Source organism: Lagopus leucura, unplaced genomic scaffold (genome assembly GCF_019238085.1).
Source record: "Lagopus leucura isolate 7727_CA_CO unplaced genomic scaffold, USGS_WTPT01 Super-Scaffold_73, whole genome shotgun sequence".
Classification (NCBI taxonomy): Eukaryota; Metazoa; Chordata; class Aves; order Galliformes; family Phasianidae; genus Lagopus; species Lagopus leucura.
The window spans coordinates 83,185,576-83,200,662 of record NW_024962252.1 but is presented as its reverse complement, the minus strand read 5'-3'; the positions used below and the strand labels follow the sequence as shown (position 1 = coordinate 83,200,662).

The 15,087-nt window shown below is 36.0% G+C and overlaps 1 protein-coding gene across 1 annotated transcript in view; it reads left to right on the top strand.

Moving 5' to 3' along the window:
• The window catches only part of USH2A (usherin), a 394,411-nt gene that overhangs the window by 69,250 nt on the left and 310,074 nt on the right, over positions 1–15,087 (top strand). Inside the window, exons 14-15 of the mRNA XM_042878308.1 lie at positions 6,513–6,708; positions 10,050–10,691. Of these exons, the coding sequence (XP_042734242.1) occupies positions 6,513–6,708; positions 10,050–10,691 (838 nt within the window). The remainder of the gene's footprint in view (positions 1–6,512; positions 6,709–10,049; positions 10,692–15,087) is intronic.

The window sequence follows — 15,087 nt, the reverse complement described above, 5'->3', positions numbered from 1 at the left end:
ATAAACATCTGCAGTTTATACATTTTTATAACAGTATCTATTGCCAAACATTTCACAATGCTGCTTGATTGTTCCAGTGCTGCTGTCCTTACAGAGAAATTGAAGACTTGTTTCTTTATTTTTTCCTCTAAAATTCCACCTAGCTATGTGAAACACGTGCAGTAGGATAAAAGTCTGTGTAATATTGGATGCATTAAAGTGGCAGGTTTTCCCTACCTGATATTCATATCCAATTATAATGCCATACTTACTGTACAGGACGAAGTTGGATTGAAATTATAAAATTGTATTAGTTACTTTGTATTTTAAAAACTGAACTTAAACAGCTATCTCAAATTATTCTTTATATATTCAGGTTTTTTTTGTCTTGGCTGTAGGTTCTCTTTCTGTTTATTTTTTTTCTGAAGACTCAGAAATTAAGGAAAATGCCAATGGACTTTTTTCCTCATACTTTAATCTGGTACATAGAAACCTATCTTCAGATCTGTTAAGAAACAATTTGATAAGCCTTTCTCTGCTAATGAAAACGTTAATTTCCTGTACTTAGCCACCAGGAAAACCTTTCACTCTTTCTAAAAGCAGAAAACTGGTTGCTAACTTTACTGATTACAGGTGGAAAACTGCTTTTTCGTGTGTGGCAGGGAGGAAACCTCTATTGGGAGTTTTCTGAAGGGCATTATTATCTTGTTCCTGGTGAGAATTTGCACTGCGTTCCTTGATTAGCCAGCTATTCCTCCTTCATGCTGAAGAATTACATTTACTCTTGGTATTAGTAGTTTTTTTGGTTGTTTTTTTTTTATGCTCTTAGTACTCTGTGATCTGCATGTTTCACTTGTTGCGTCAAGAAAAAGCCGCTGTCTGGTTACTTTTAGACTTTGGTTTATGCGGCTATAAGCACAGAAATGAGACTTTGATTTAGCACATTATGGTCTCTGCTGTTTGACAGTAATATGAGTAAACAATTTATGGTTTTGGGACTACCTGGGACAGGAATTTCATCTGAGTTGTCACATTTGATCTTCACCTGTGGAGTTTATCTAACTCCTTTCTAAATACATTTCAAACTGTGTATCTTTCAATGCACTGACTGCGTATAGAACATAATCTTCTTTTCCATTCTTTATGAGTGTCTTTGTGTTAATTCTGCAGGCGTTCTCTCTATTGAAAACTTTATAGACATCTATTCCCTTCATCTTAGTCACCTCTTTCTGAACCTAGAAGTCTGTTTGAGTCACCCTGCATTCATATCTTTGTTTGTTTTACTCACTCTGCTATCTAATGCTTTCATTTTACACACATTATTAAAAATTTAATACACAAATGGATTCTAGTGACAAAATAACATTTTTGGTGTAATTCTGTTGTTTTACACATAATTCCAGTATACCTTTTTTAATTGCCTCAACCTGCTTTGGCAGGGGGGTTGGACTCGATGATCTCTGGAGGTCCCTTCCAACCCCTACAGTTCTGTGATTCTGTGATTTGATACATTTTTAAGGAGTGTAATAATAGCTGCTTTCTTGAGTGATAACAGCTAATTTTGGAATTATCATTGCTTACATCTAGTCAGCATTGTTTTACCTCAGGTGTTACGTTTACACTACTTGATGTAGAAGTTAACCTGACTTTTTGATCATACATTTGATTAAGTGTATGCAATATTTCCAGATGTTGCCGCCGTAAAGAAATATGGTAGAATCATGAAGCATGATTAATCTTTGATAAAAACGGACAATTTTTTTTCTAATATATCATGCTTAACCAATTTGGTGGCCTTCTCTGACGGAATGATGGCATGGGTGGACAAAGGGAAGGCAACTGATGTCATTTACCTAGACTTGAGCAAGGCCTTTGACATGGTCCCCTACCACATCTTTATCTCCAAATTGGAGGATGTGGATTTGATGGGTGGACCACTCGATGGATGAGAAATTGGTTGAAAGACTGCAGACAGAGGTGGTGATTAATAGTTCTATGTCCAGGCAGAGGCTGGTAACAAGTGGCATCCCCCAGAGGTCTGTCTTGGGACTGCTGCTCTTTAACATCTTTATCAATGACTTCAACGACCGAGTTGAGTGCACCCTCAGCAAGTTTGCTGATGACACCAAGATGAGTGGTGCAGTTGACATGGTGGAAGGAAGGGATGCCATTCAGAGGGACCTCGACAGACATGAAAGGTGGGCCCAGGTGAACTTAATGAGGTTCAACAGCAAAGTACAAGGTTTTGCACTTGGGCTGGAGGAATTTCAGGCATCCATACAGACTGGAAGGAGCAGTCCTTGAGAGCCCTGCAGAGAAGGACCTGGGGGTCCTGATGGATGAAAAACTAAACGTGAGCCAGCAGTGTGCTCTTGCAGCTCAGAAAGCAAATGGTATCCTGGGCACCATCAGAAAAGGGATGGCTAGTAGGGACAGGGAGGTGATTGTCCCCCTCAACTCTGCTCTTGTGAGGCCCCATCTGGAATACTGTGTCCAGGTCTGGAGCCCCCAGTACAAGAAGGATGGAGTTATTGGAAAGGGTCCAGAGGAGAGCTGCAAAGATGATGAGGGGTTTGGAGCACCTCCCCTACAAGGACAGGCTGAGGGAGCTGGGCTTGTTCAGTCTGGAGAAAAGAAGGCTGCGGGGTGACCTCATTGCAGCCTTTCAGTACCTAAAGGGAGCCTATAAACTGGAGGGGAATCAACTCTTTTGAAAGGTAGACAACTACAGGACCAGGGGAAATGGTTTTAAGTTGAGGGAGGGAAGATTTAGGTTGGATGTCAGGGGGAAGTTCTTTGCACAGAGAGAGGTGAAGTGCTGGCACAGGCTGCCCAGAGAGGTTGTGGATGCCCTGTCCCTGGAGGTGTTCAAGGCAGGGTTGGGTGGGGCCCTGGGCAGCCTGGTCTAGAATTAAATGGGGAGGTTGGTGGCCCTGCCTGTGGCACGGAAGGTAGGAGGTTCATGATCCTTGAGGTCCCTTCCAACCCTGGCCATTCTGTGATTCTGATATCAAACCTGTGATTTTTGTCTACTAATTTGCTCTGTGCAGAAAAACGTCTGAATCTGTAGATGTCATAAGCTTTCTCACAGCCATTTTAGTAGATTGATTTAACTGTTATTATTTTATTCCTCTTTTACTGAGGTTGGTTTCAATATTTAATAATATAATTTAATAGTAATAATTTCATATTGAATTCATCTAGAACTCTTAACTTTTTGTAGTAAATTTTCAACATATCAGGTTTTCTTACATCTTTTCCTTCTGACATTTCATTTTGAAAACAATCCAGGAAACTGTTCCTAATGTTACAGCCCTTCCATTGTAAACAACTCTGAAATGCTTTTTTTGCCTTCCCTGTTGTGCATGCATCTTCCCTGAAAGCTACACAGAATCATGGAAAAATTACTTGGTCACCTGCTCCAGCTCCAAGTAGGGTTATTGTCAACACAGAGTCCAGCCAGTCATGCTTCTGCATGAATCTTGGGTACTTCTGGGCCGTCTGCTACTGATGTTGCCCTTTGTTTATATAGAAAATTTCTGATGTTCAATCTGAATCTGCTTATTATTATTACAATGTCCTTTATTCTTTACTGACTTTCTTCTACTGGCATTTAAAAAATACTTTTTTGCTTTTGTACCTTAACAATATTGCTCATTAGAAGCTGTGGGTTTTTTTTTCCTTTTTCATTTCTTCTTTTGTTTTTAAAATTTTATGATTATCTTCTTAGTTAATTTTCTTGTTGTGATTTGAATTGCTCTTTTGGAAAGATTTGCTTCTGCTTCTAATACTTTCCTCAACGTGGTAGATTTTTGAATCATTTTTAAGTCTTTCTCGATAAGGATTATGTGTTTATACTGAGTGATAGCAAAAGTACCTGTATATGTTGCTTGCAAGTGTATAATCTGAGGATGCTGTGATTGCTAACAAAATGATTCTTTTATAGTTGCTTAGTAAATTACAGTATTTTTTCATTTAGTTGCTTAGAGTAAATTCAGAGTTGCTTTTCACTTGGAAGTTCTCTGATGGCTCAGATTAGTGGTCTCTAAAAATAAATTACACTTTTAGATCAAATCTGAAAAAAAAATAGCTTGAAAATCCTTGTTGCTGCTTTTCTTTCAACTGTAGCGGCTTCTCTTAACTCTCCATTTTTGTATCTGCTGCTTTTTTGCCTTTTGCTTAGGAAATACCATTTTCTTGCCTTTTTAGTCTATTCCTCTTACTGGAAAATGCTACTGATATAGCAGTGTACATCTACCATAAAAGCATTTTGAAGAGGTTTTATTGGACTACAGTATCCTTTTATGAGGATGGGATTAGCAACACGTGCTTCTCTATAGCATTCATTCAGTGTTTTCTGCATTGAAACTTTCCAATTAGATATTGAATTACTCTATTTTATCTTTTGTTAATAAAGCTAAGAACTTAATTGTATACTGGAGGGTGTGATTAAACCATTTATTTCAAATGGAAATTCTGAGTAGATTTGCCCCTAGCACCACAAAACTCTTCTGCTTCAACTTGCCTGACTGATAGTTTTAAAATAAAAACAGAAGTTTAACTAGGTTTTGGTCTGGTATCATTTAAATGACTTCATAAAAGAAAAAAAAGAAATTACACCTAAGTAATTTATGGTAGCTTCTCTTTTTTTCTAGTGTGATGCAGATACAATCCCAATATACTTAACTATGATGCTGTACTATGCTGTACTAACTGCTAAATTCCAAAAATCCAAAAAAGAGAAGCAGAAAAGTCCTGCTCCAGCCCTGATACAGCCCACAGAATACAAAGCTGAAATGAGGCTTATAGAATTTCTAGAATGAAGGGTTTCTTTAAACAGAGGTCAAGAAACTCTGGAACTCACCTGCAGAATGGAATTTCCCAGACTTTCTCACTGTCACTGTCCCTGCAGATGGCTGTATCTAACCCTATATAGCTACATATTCTTGTGCAGGCAGCTGCAAATCTGCAAATATGTCTGTCTTGCTGGTGTTGCAAATTGGAAACAGGCAAGGTAGAGTGGAATATGTAATTTATGTGTCATGATGTTTGTGGAGTGCTTTATTCTTAAAAGCTTGAATTCAGTTGAACATGTCACGTTGAGTTAGTTACCCATGACCAAAAACCCTTTTGTAAAGAGCTTTTGGCTTTATGTTTTTATTGAGAACAGTGTGACATCCTTAGGCAAGCGATGATGTACACAATTTATACATAGCATGTAAACTATCAATGAAGAAATCTGGGGGACTGCTTGGGTCTTTAGTTGATCAAGAATTCTCTCTAACCTGTGAAAGTTTTCTCAGCCTTGAATACTGTGGTGTTGTACCAGGGATTACAGATGTGAATGGCTGACATTTAATTTCTGTCACAATGTGACAAAAGAATGGCAGAATTCCCTTCTGTTTCAAAAAAAAAAAAAAAAAAAAAGTTTTATTTCTTTATTTTTATATTAATTTAAAACAAATGGAATGGAGGAAGAAAAGTATTCCTTCTCAACTTTAGTCCATTCTTTCTCCTAGGGAGCGCTCAACACTGTATCTTCTGTTCTCTTTTCAGTTTTGCATTGAGATCTGAAAATTCTCTCTTTTTTTAATGGCTTTTTGATTTACTGTTTTTATTATTTTTTTTTTTAATGTTTCTTGGATATGGATTTTACTTAATTTTGCCTAAACTCATATTTCTTTGTTGGTTTGACTCCTTGCTGTCATCTGTGCGTTGTCCGGTGCCTTGTTTTCCCTGTTTCTCTGCCATTTCCCTTTCCTTGTGGGAAGTTTTTCCATCATATTGGAAAGCGATGAGTGTAGCAATTATTTTTTTAAGGTTTTCAGAGTTATGAAATTAGCTTTTTAGATTCCCTTAAATTTTGCAGTTTACAGCTCAGGCATAACAAAGAATGCCTTGGAGCCTTCCAAGTAGTAATTCTGTCCATTTAGGGAGCAGGAAAGGACCATCGCAGCACTGAAATAGAATACTAGGATCCCAGATGAACCCAGAAAACAGAGGGTTTCAAGTACTGAGCCATTAGGTCACATCCTTTTGCCAAAGAGGAATTTGTATTTGATGAATAATTAGAGAAGAATCTGTTGTTTTCTTTATTCTCAATTAGCTACCGTTTTCACTTAAATAAGAAGATAATGGTAAATGAATATCTTTGCCTTTTAACGTAATACAATATTGTGTAGTAACTGATTTACAAAACTGCTTTGATTTCAGTAGAAGTCATCATTTACACAAAACTTCTTTGTATTTAGTCTTTCAAGTCCAGGTGTTAAATAGTGCTGCACTGTTTACTCAATTCCTTTTTTCCTTCTGTTTAACTCTAGTTAAAAAGGAATGATTACATTGATTCTCTTTTTTTTTTTTTTTTTTTTCCCCCTCAAAACAATTTAAAGTATGTGTTACACAGGCTTATTTTTTTCTGTTCCATTTAAAGTTTTCTCCTCCCGGACTTATACTCCCATTCTTGTTGCTAATGAGTGTGTCATCTAAAAATAGATATGTTCATCATTCTATAATATTTTGTATCTTTCTAGATTGGAGGCCAGTGTAATTGTAAGAGACATGTGTCTGGCAGACAATGCAATCAGTGCCAGGAAGGATTCTACAATCTACAACAGTCAAACCCTGATGGCTGCAGTCCTTGTAACTGTAATACCTCTGGGACAGTCAATGGAGATATTACCTGTCACCAAAATTCAGGCCAGTGCAAGTGCAAAGCAAATGTTATTGGTATGTGTAATGCAAGAGTTTGGAGCCATTTTTCTTGTTATCGCTGGAAGTAAAAAACTCTTGATTTCTAAATGAAAAGTGCAGTAAACTTCTTTGCTGAAGGCAGATTTTAAGAATGAATAAAATTAACTGTTGGAAAATTATTAATTTAATTCTATGAAACTACAGCTTGAAGTTCAGTTTAATCAACCCTTTAGAAGTTTTTTTTTGGTGTAGTTGCATTACCTTACATAGCTCCGTATTAATAAGGCACAGAAATAATGTAATTTGCTTACTGCATAGATGTTTCTTTTAGGAAATTAACACTTTTTCAAAATGTTTTATACTTAATGAGTTCTAAGCAAATAATTTCCAGGCTAGTTTTCTTAATATAGCAAAATAAATGGATTTTTTTTCTGAAAATATCCTGTGCTACAGGGTCCTTTGTGATAAATCTATCCATTTTTTTCTATTATATTTCTTTGAACTGTTCCTATGAAATGCAAAATAAGTCAACATAATTCCACAGATCATGTACATAGCTAGGGTTAGTTATCAAGGGCCACATAATTTTAATTTTGTAATTCAATGCCAAGCTGATTATAATAAACTGCTACCTTCTGTGTTATTTATCATTTTTTTTACAAGACGTGCTTTTTTGTTTGTTACTCCCACAGGTATTTTTCAGAAATTAGATTTGATTATAGCAATTTATTACTTCCAGCATATTTGAGGGGAGCCACAGCCACATAAGGACAAAATTTATCAAGTGCCCAAAATACACAGTATATGTAATACACTTTGAAATGTTGATGTATGGGAATATTATGCAAGGAGAATTTCCTGATAAAGTGAGCCTTGCATGGTAACTGTATATGTCTCAGTCTATACATGTCTCAAGAAAAAAAAAAAAAAGAAAGAACTCCTTTCCTTCTTTGTTATTAGAGCAATTAGTAATGTATTCTTTCAATAATTAACCTTGGTTGTAGATTGTTTTAAAAATATTCAAGTTCCTATCCATTTACAATTCACTACTTTATAAAAAGTTACTTATTTGTAAAATTGTGAACATGTCTTTGTCTCCCTTTATTCTCATTGTGGCTGGAATTTCTAAAAGGAAATACAAAATAACAGCAAATAACAGAAATAAACAAGCAGAAGTCCAAACCATTTCTATCCTCTTTCTGTGGATATCATAGCTATGCTTTCCGTATGATAAAGAGGATGCTAAGAGTCAAAAATAACATTTGTGACGTCTTCTGTGCATTGTGTAGCCATTCTGTACATTATATATACATAAATATGTATAAATAATATAATATATATATAATGTAGTTCACAATGTTCTTAATTATACTTTCTTTGCATACATTTTGTTTAGTATAGGTCTTCCTCTGTGTCTCTGAAAACCTTTTTCTTAACTCAGTGCAAGTTCAGTGTATGAGACATTATGTATTTCATTGACTGCATGTTTAAAATATTTTCTTTCTTTAGTGGAAACAATATTTACTTCTATTTCCATTAAAATACAGTACAGAAAAAATGCGTACCACTCTGCTTTCTGCAAATTTATCTATTGAGATAGGAGGCTTTTGGTACAAACATTTAACTGTTAACAGGATAAAAACCTAATTCTTTCTGGACCGATTCTCTCTTTTTGTTTTCCATATCAACTGTAAATAGCCTTGTAGTATAGGCACATGTGCAGTAAACTTTAACAAAGAAAGCTTCCCTCTTTGGGTTTGTAAATTGTTTTTTAGAGCAATCAGTCTATTGCCCTTTTATCTATTTAAATAAACACGATAACAGAAAAATGCAACTATGTATGATGGTGTTATGAAACATGAACTGTTAGAGTTAACACAAATGTTAAATCTTACTAATGATTCTATCACCAGTAAAATACATTAGCACCAATAATTTTATTAAAGTAGGTCATTCATCTAGAATAAAAAGGTAGAAGAATGTGAATTAAATGCCAAGCGTGCTAACTCCCCTGTACTTGTTAACATTGAATGTGATGCCCTGTAGGCCTTCCTCAGTATCGTTAGGAATAGATTACCTGTCAGGAATATGTATGGCATATTCAAATAAGCACTGCACATATTTTTAAAACTGATATGATATGAATCCATGTAGACCAATTTTAATAGTTCAAAATGAGTCATAATTCTTGTTAACAATACAGTTATTTTTAAAATTTGCAGCAATAGTGGTCCTTTTTTATTTTCCTTATTGAAATTAAATGATATGCCTTAGGTGAGTCATTCATCACTGCTAAAGGAACTTGCCTTCTGTTGGAGTTTTTGAGTTTTTATCCATATGTAGAATGTATTTCCTACCATATTTTATTTTTATTTTTATGTAGGTATAATATACTGAATGCATGTTTGTATTTTTTTTTTATTTTTAAGTAATAATATTTTGCTGGAAGATAGTATTTTTTTTTCTGAAGCAGAAATTAAGTGATGGCTTCACAGTGAAAGATTTTCCCACTGCAAGGGAAAATACATAACTGAATTTGCATTTTTCATATAATAATCTAGTTTGCTTTCTTGTAATGTACATTTTATAAACTAAAATACAAATGCTATCCCTTGGGGCAGAGATAAAGCAAGCAATGACTTTGAAAACAGAGCTAATAAAACCACAGGATGAAGTGTGAAGAAAACAGTTTAGATTTGAATGTACTATTGGAGTTAACTAAATCATACATTTGGATAAAAATATTTCATTTTGGATTATGGAAAACATTTCCTGCTTTCAGTAAAATTTTTCAGCCAACTTTCAGCTAACAATAAAAACCAACATGAACGTAATCACTGATCAAACCGAAGTACAGTATTAAGTCATCGTAATTAGTGCTGTGTTTTACTTAAATATATTTAATGTCTTCAATGTAGTACGTAAATCTATTATCAGAACTGATTGAGAACCCTGTGTAATTTCTTGATATTGCATTTCCACATAATAGGGAGAATGGTTCATGTAAGCATTTCTCATGCAAGAGGTATTCTTCCTGGGAACAGAAGTGTTTTTTTTTTGTTTTTTTTTTGTCTTAGAAATGCTACAGAGAATCTCTTGTAGAAGTATCTTAAATTGTATTGAGAAGCCAACAGAAATGCATTACTTCTGGAACAAATTGGAAAAATAAACAGGTTTTGGAGATACCACTGCACTTCAATTGATTTGTGCAGCCCTTTTGTTCTTGTTAATTATGCTGGCAAAGTGAAGAATATTAATCCTCTTTGTTTTTTCCAAGTGTAGAGTACTCAGGATTTTTGAATTTAAATGTATGTCTTTTCAGCATATATATGTATATATATTTAATTATTAACACTTTTTTTTTTTTCTCTTTCCAGGTCCTAGGTGTGATAGTTGCAATTTTGGATTTAAAGCTCTCAGATATTCTAATGAAGATGGATGTGAGCCTTGTTGGTGCAACAGCCATGGCTCGGTGAACCAGTTCTGCAACCCTCTCACTGGGCAGTGCAATTGTAAAGAACAAGTGAAAGGACTTCTCTGTGACACCTGCATGGACAACTTTTATGGGCTGGATGTAACTGGCTGTAAGGCTTGTGAATGTAACATTGCAGGGTCTTTTTCTGGAACTGTGTGTGATGCAAGGACAGGGCAATGTGCATGCAAACCGAATATTGGAGGAAGACAATGCAACGAATGCCTAGATGGCTACCACAGAATACAAGTAAATCATTCCTTTGTTTGTCTGCCATGTGATTGTGATAAGGCAGGTACAGTAAATGGCTCTCTGCTTTGTGACAAATCAACAGGACAGTGTCCTTGCAAAGCTGGTGTAATTGGCCTTCAGTGCAATCAGTGCATGCTTCACACATACAACCTCAGCATGAGAAACCTCCTTGGTTGCCAGCGTTGTGACTGTGATGCTAAGGGCACATTAGCAGGAACAGTTTGTGACCATGTTTCTGGACAGTGTGTTTGCCTGCCTCATCGTCAGGGGAGAAGGTGCAATGAGTGTAAACCAGGTAAGGAAATTGGAAGAAAATCTATCTGATGTAGGCAGTTTATTTGTCACATACTGTCATAGTTCTGGCAAAGTATTAGTGTCCTGATTGATATTAAATACTTTGTTGCTAGGGATTGTATAATTTGTTATTACTGTAGTTTAAATATGTCCAAGATATATTGTTCTTACAGATATTCAAAATCTATCCAATTCTTTATGATCTATTCACTAAAGAAGTCAGTGTAAGAGGTAAATTTGCATAGTTTAATGACCAGCAACTATCTTCATTTAAAAAAAAAAAAAAAAAGGGAGAGAAAGGCAGAGCGCAAGCTCTTCACAAAAGGTACTTTGTGCATAAAGCTGAGCATGGCAGAGAGGACCTCCAGGACACAGGTATGGAAATGTTTGGTTGAACTCAGATGATGCTGGCAAACCATATGTATGGGAAAGATTGAGTTATGGCCTGAACCACTGATTGATCACCGGAGGCAGTCACTGAGGCAGCCCTGAGCACAGGTGAAAGCAATTCAGCTGTGTGACCGGAACGGGTGGAGCCTTGCTGCACTTCTCCTAGACTCCATTTAAGGGCTGATTGTAATGGGGATCATTCTCTTTCTGGAGATTCCTCCTTTTGGAGTTTCCTACTGTGAGCCTTGGACATGGGTGAGCGTTTCATTTTTGATTGCCTCTTTCTGCCATGATGATCTTTCTAACTATAAATCTGTCATAACCATGCCACTCTTCTAACTTTGCATTTGTTAGTTGTACACCGTAGAATCACAGAATGGCTCGACCACCCAGTTCCAACTCCCTACTATGGGCAGAGCTGCCACTCACCAGAGCAGGCTGCCGAGGGCCTCATCCAACCTGGTGTTGAATGCCTTCAGGAATGGGGCATCTACAACCTCTCTGGGCAGCTGTGCCAGGGCCTCACCATGCTCTAAGTAAATCTTCTGAAATCTAGTTTAAATCCCTTCTCTTTTAGTTTGAAATCATTCCCTCTTGTCCTATCGCTATCAAACCACATAAAAAGTTAATCTGCCACTGCTTGTAAGATCACTTTAAGTGCTGGAAGGATGTAATTAAGTCTCCCCAGAGCCTTCTCTTGTACAGCCCAGCTCTCTCAATCTTTCTTTGTAGGAGAGGTGCTCCAGCCCTCTAGCAATCTTCGTTGCCTCTTCTTGACCTGCTCCAACAGCTCCGCGTCTTTGTTGTGCTAGCAACTCAGACTTGGATACAGTACTCCAGATGAGGTCTCAAGAGGGCAAAGTGAGGCAGAGGAGGAAAATCACCTCCCTCCCCCTGTTTGGCCATCCCTTTTCTGATGCAAACCAGGATACCATTGGCCTTCTGGGCTACAATTGCACATTGTTAGCTCTCTTAAGCTTTTCATCCACCAGAAATGCATACCTGAAGCAAATACGATTCCCTGCCTTGCTCTGTTGAGGATGTGCTAGTTCTGCAAGGAATGCTTGCAGTTTCTCCCTGCGAGTAGCTGGTGCTGCAGTATCAGTTCAAGGTTTCATACTGTATTACTGTAAATGGAGTCCAAATGTTTATTATATGTGGGTAGCTCTGCAGTTACAACTTAATGTTTTTGTTTTAAATAGTAGCTGGGTAAAGTAAAACTATGGGTAATATTAACTACATGCAGTAATATTAAACAGATTTAGTTCATGTTAAATACATATGCAATTTATTAAAACAGCAGGTCACATTAAAAGGTTCGTTATAGCTCCATTGGTTTTAATATGCCATTCAATAATTTGAACAGAGGTTAAAAAAGCTGCTTAACCTCCATTAAGTATTTTCAGAAATATTTTAATTTAAAGTATTTTAGGTACATATACTAATAAATAAGGCACTGTTCTGTTTTTCTTAGTTCCTCCTCTAGAGCTATTTGACCTACTAACCCTCTACAGCAACCACTTAATCAGAGATCAGCAGAGGAGTGATGTCAAGGCTTCCTGAGTCAGTGACCGCCCTCGTCCTTGAAAAAGAAAGACCAGGGTTTATGCAGAGCTAAATGGTTTAGAGAGGTTTAATTGATAGTATGAACTGGCTGGTTTGTGGAAAATCCTGCATGGCACTCAAAGGAATACTTCTACAACAGCTCTTGCTGTAAGAGCCATATTTAAAGTAGCTAGGAAGCATGTGTAAGTGTATATGTGCTGAACATTGAGCTTTCTTATTTAGGTGGAAGTTTAGGTCCTTAACACTGCTACTTCTACTGTAGCGCAGTTGACTGTGGTATTTTCACTAGCATTTAGATTGTTGATCTTAGTCTGAGCTGATTTAGTGATTTATTGCATATAGATTTTATATAAATTCTTTGTTTATGTATTCCAAGTGAACTATACATAAGGCAGGATTGACTGTGTCTGGGAAGTTGTGACATAGTGGTGAATTGTTTACTGCTGGCAGCTAGCTAGAAGCAAGTAGATGGAAAAAAATAAAATAAAACAACAAACAGAACAGGAATTTGTAGAAATTCAGACTATCCTAGCAGGTCATTCTTAGCAGGTCTTGGTAAATCAGAACTGGAAACAAGATAAAATGCAACAACAAAGAGTAAAATGTAGTAGTGGAAAAGTATGACTAAATAGGAGAGGTGAATCATTTTGGACAAGGTTGTACATCATAGGAGTATGAAGTCTTGAAAAGATGACTGTAAACTCCCAGTTTGAGTAAAACTCAAAACTTTTGTAAAGAACTTGCAGTAGCCTTCTATTATGTAAATTGCATATATGTATCTACTTGGAGAAAATTATTTATTATTATATTATTAGGTATGGTAAATTCTTCTGTTTATAGTACTAGCATTCAGTTGTAGAAGTATGGAAGAATGTAATTGGCTTCTTGTACACTGAAAACTTCCTTGGATTTGCCTTAGGACAAAGATAAGAAAATGCACTCTGAACATATAGAGAGTATAGTTAAAAGCACACCAGTAATTAGTGAAAACTTGCATCCATCCCTATAGCATGCTGAGGATTTCTTAGGCTGTTGGAGCATTTCAACATTGAGTTTTTTAGTAGAATATAGTTTGTCTTTTTTTAAACCACTCATGTACTTATATCTCCTGTACACTTAATCTTATTTGAAGTAACTTCCTGATTATATCTCATCTTCTGTATACCTCAAGAAAATTTGAGAAGTTTCCAGAAGTTACTAAAATCTTAATGCAAGAAGTGTTGCCATCAGAGACAAATTGAAAGCAAATAAAACTTCAGGAAATTATTTGAGAAATTTCACTTTTGCAAAACTGTTTTCAAAGCATTCAGAAAGGTACAGCATCTGTTTTGTTGTATCCATGACCTGCTGTCTTGCATTGTATTCTGACAGACGTAATATTCTTGGCAGATTTCTGTGCACTTGCATATATGTTTCAACTAGTATTTAAAAAGACAGCAAAAATTGATTCTAACAGGGAATTGAACAACAAAAATGCAGTTTTACTTTATCTTGCATTTTGAGATGTCCAAGGTTGCAGTAGTAGAAACTTGATCTTTCTAATCCCGAATAGGAGTGAATGGTTTGTCCCTGCCTTATTCCACAGTTGTGGCTCCATGCCAACTAGGGTTTGTTCCATACAAATCCTGTCTAACACAAATCACAGATCTTGAATCTGTTGTATAGAATAATGAAGCTTTCTGTACAAACTGCCTCTCTTGGCCAGCGAACATGAAGTGACCAAGTTGTCAGTGTTGCTAATTACATTTTGAAGCACAGACTGTAGTTAAGAAATGAGTGCTACTGCTGTTGTTGATAAGCATGTAAATGTGCTAAGTAATTTTTCAGGTGTTTCTTTTTCATGAGATATACAGTGGGGGAAGTAATATGACTATGATTAAAAAAGGAAGATGAATACTTTGCTGTGACTTTCATTCTTCCTTTTGAAGAGTGTTTGATTGACAAATGTGATCAGTTATGGTTGAATTGGAAAAAAATCTGACAAAGAATAAGCATAATACTAGCTATATACTTAGATCTTGTAGAGATTTGCAGTGGCTGTCTTAAAATTGGAAATTGGCTCTTTTATACAACGGTGGATCCTTCATAAAGCAACTTTTATGAGCCCTTCTAACCTTGCTGTAAATTAAGATTGCATTAAGTTGTTTCTTACTCCTTCCTGTCAAATTATAGGAGATGGAAGTAAATAATAATAATAATAGTTATGACAACCGGTATTAGTTACCCTCTCTTATCTTTTCCTATACATTAATTGTGGTAATTAATTTACCTATAAATATTTTGAGAGGTAGACTAACTCATGTTTTCCCACCCCTCACTTTTACTTTAAAAATCGATTACTAATTGCTACTTTCATATTTTTAATCTATCAGGAGACATGGTTAAACTTTCAGAGCATCTGTGGAAGATTATCATAATAAAAATATCATACCAAATCATTT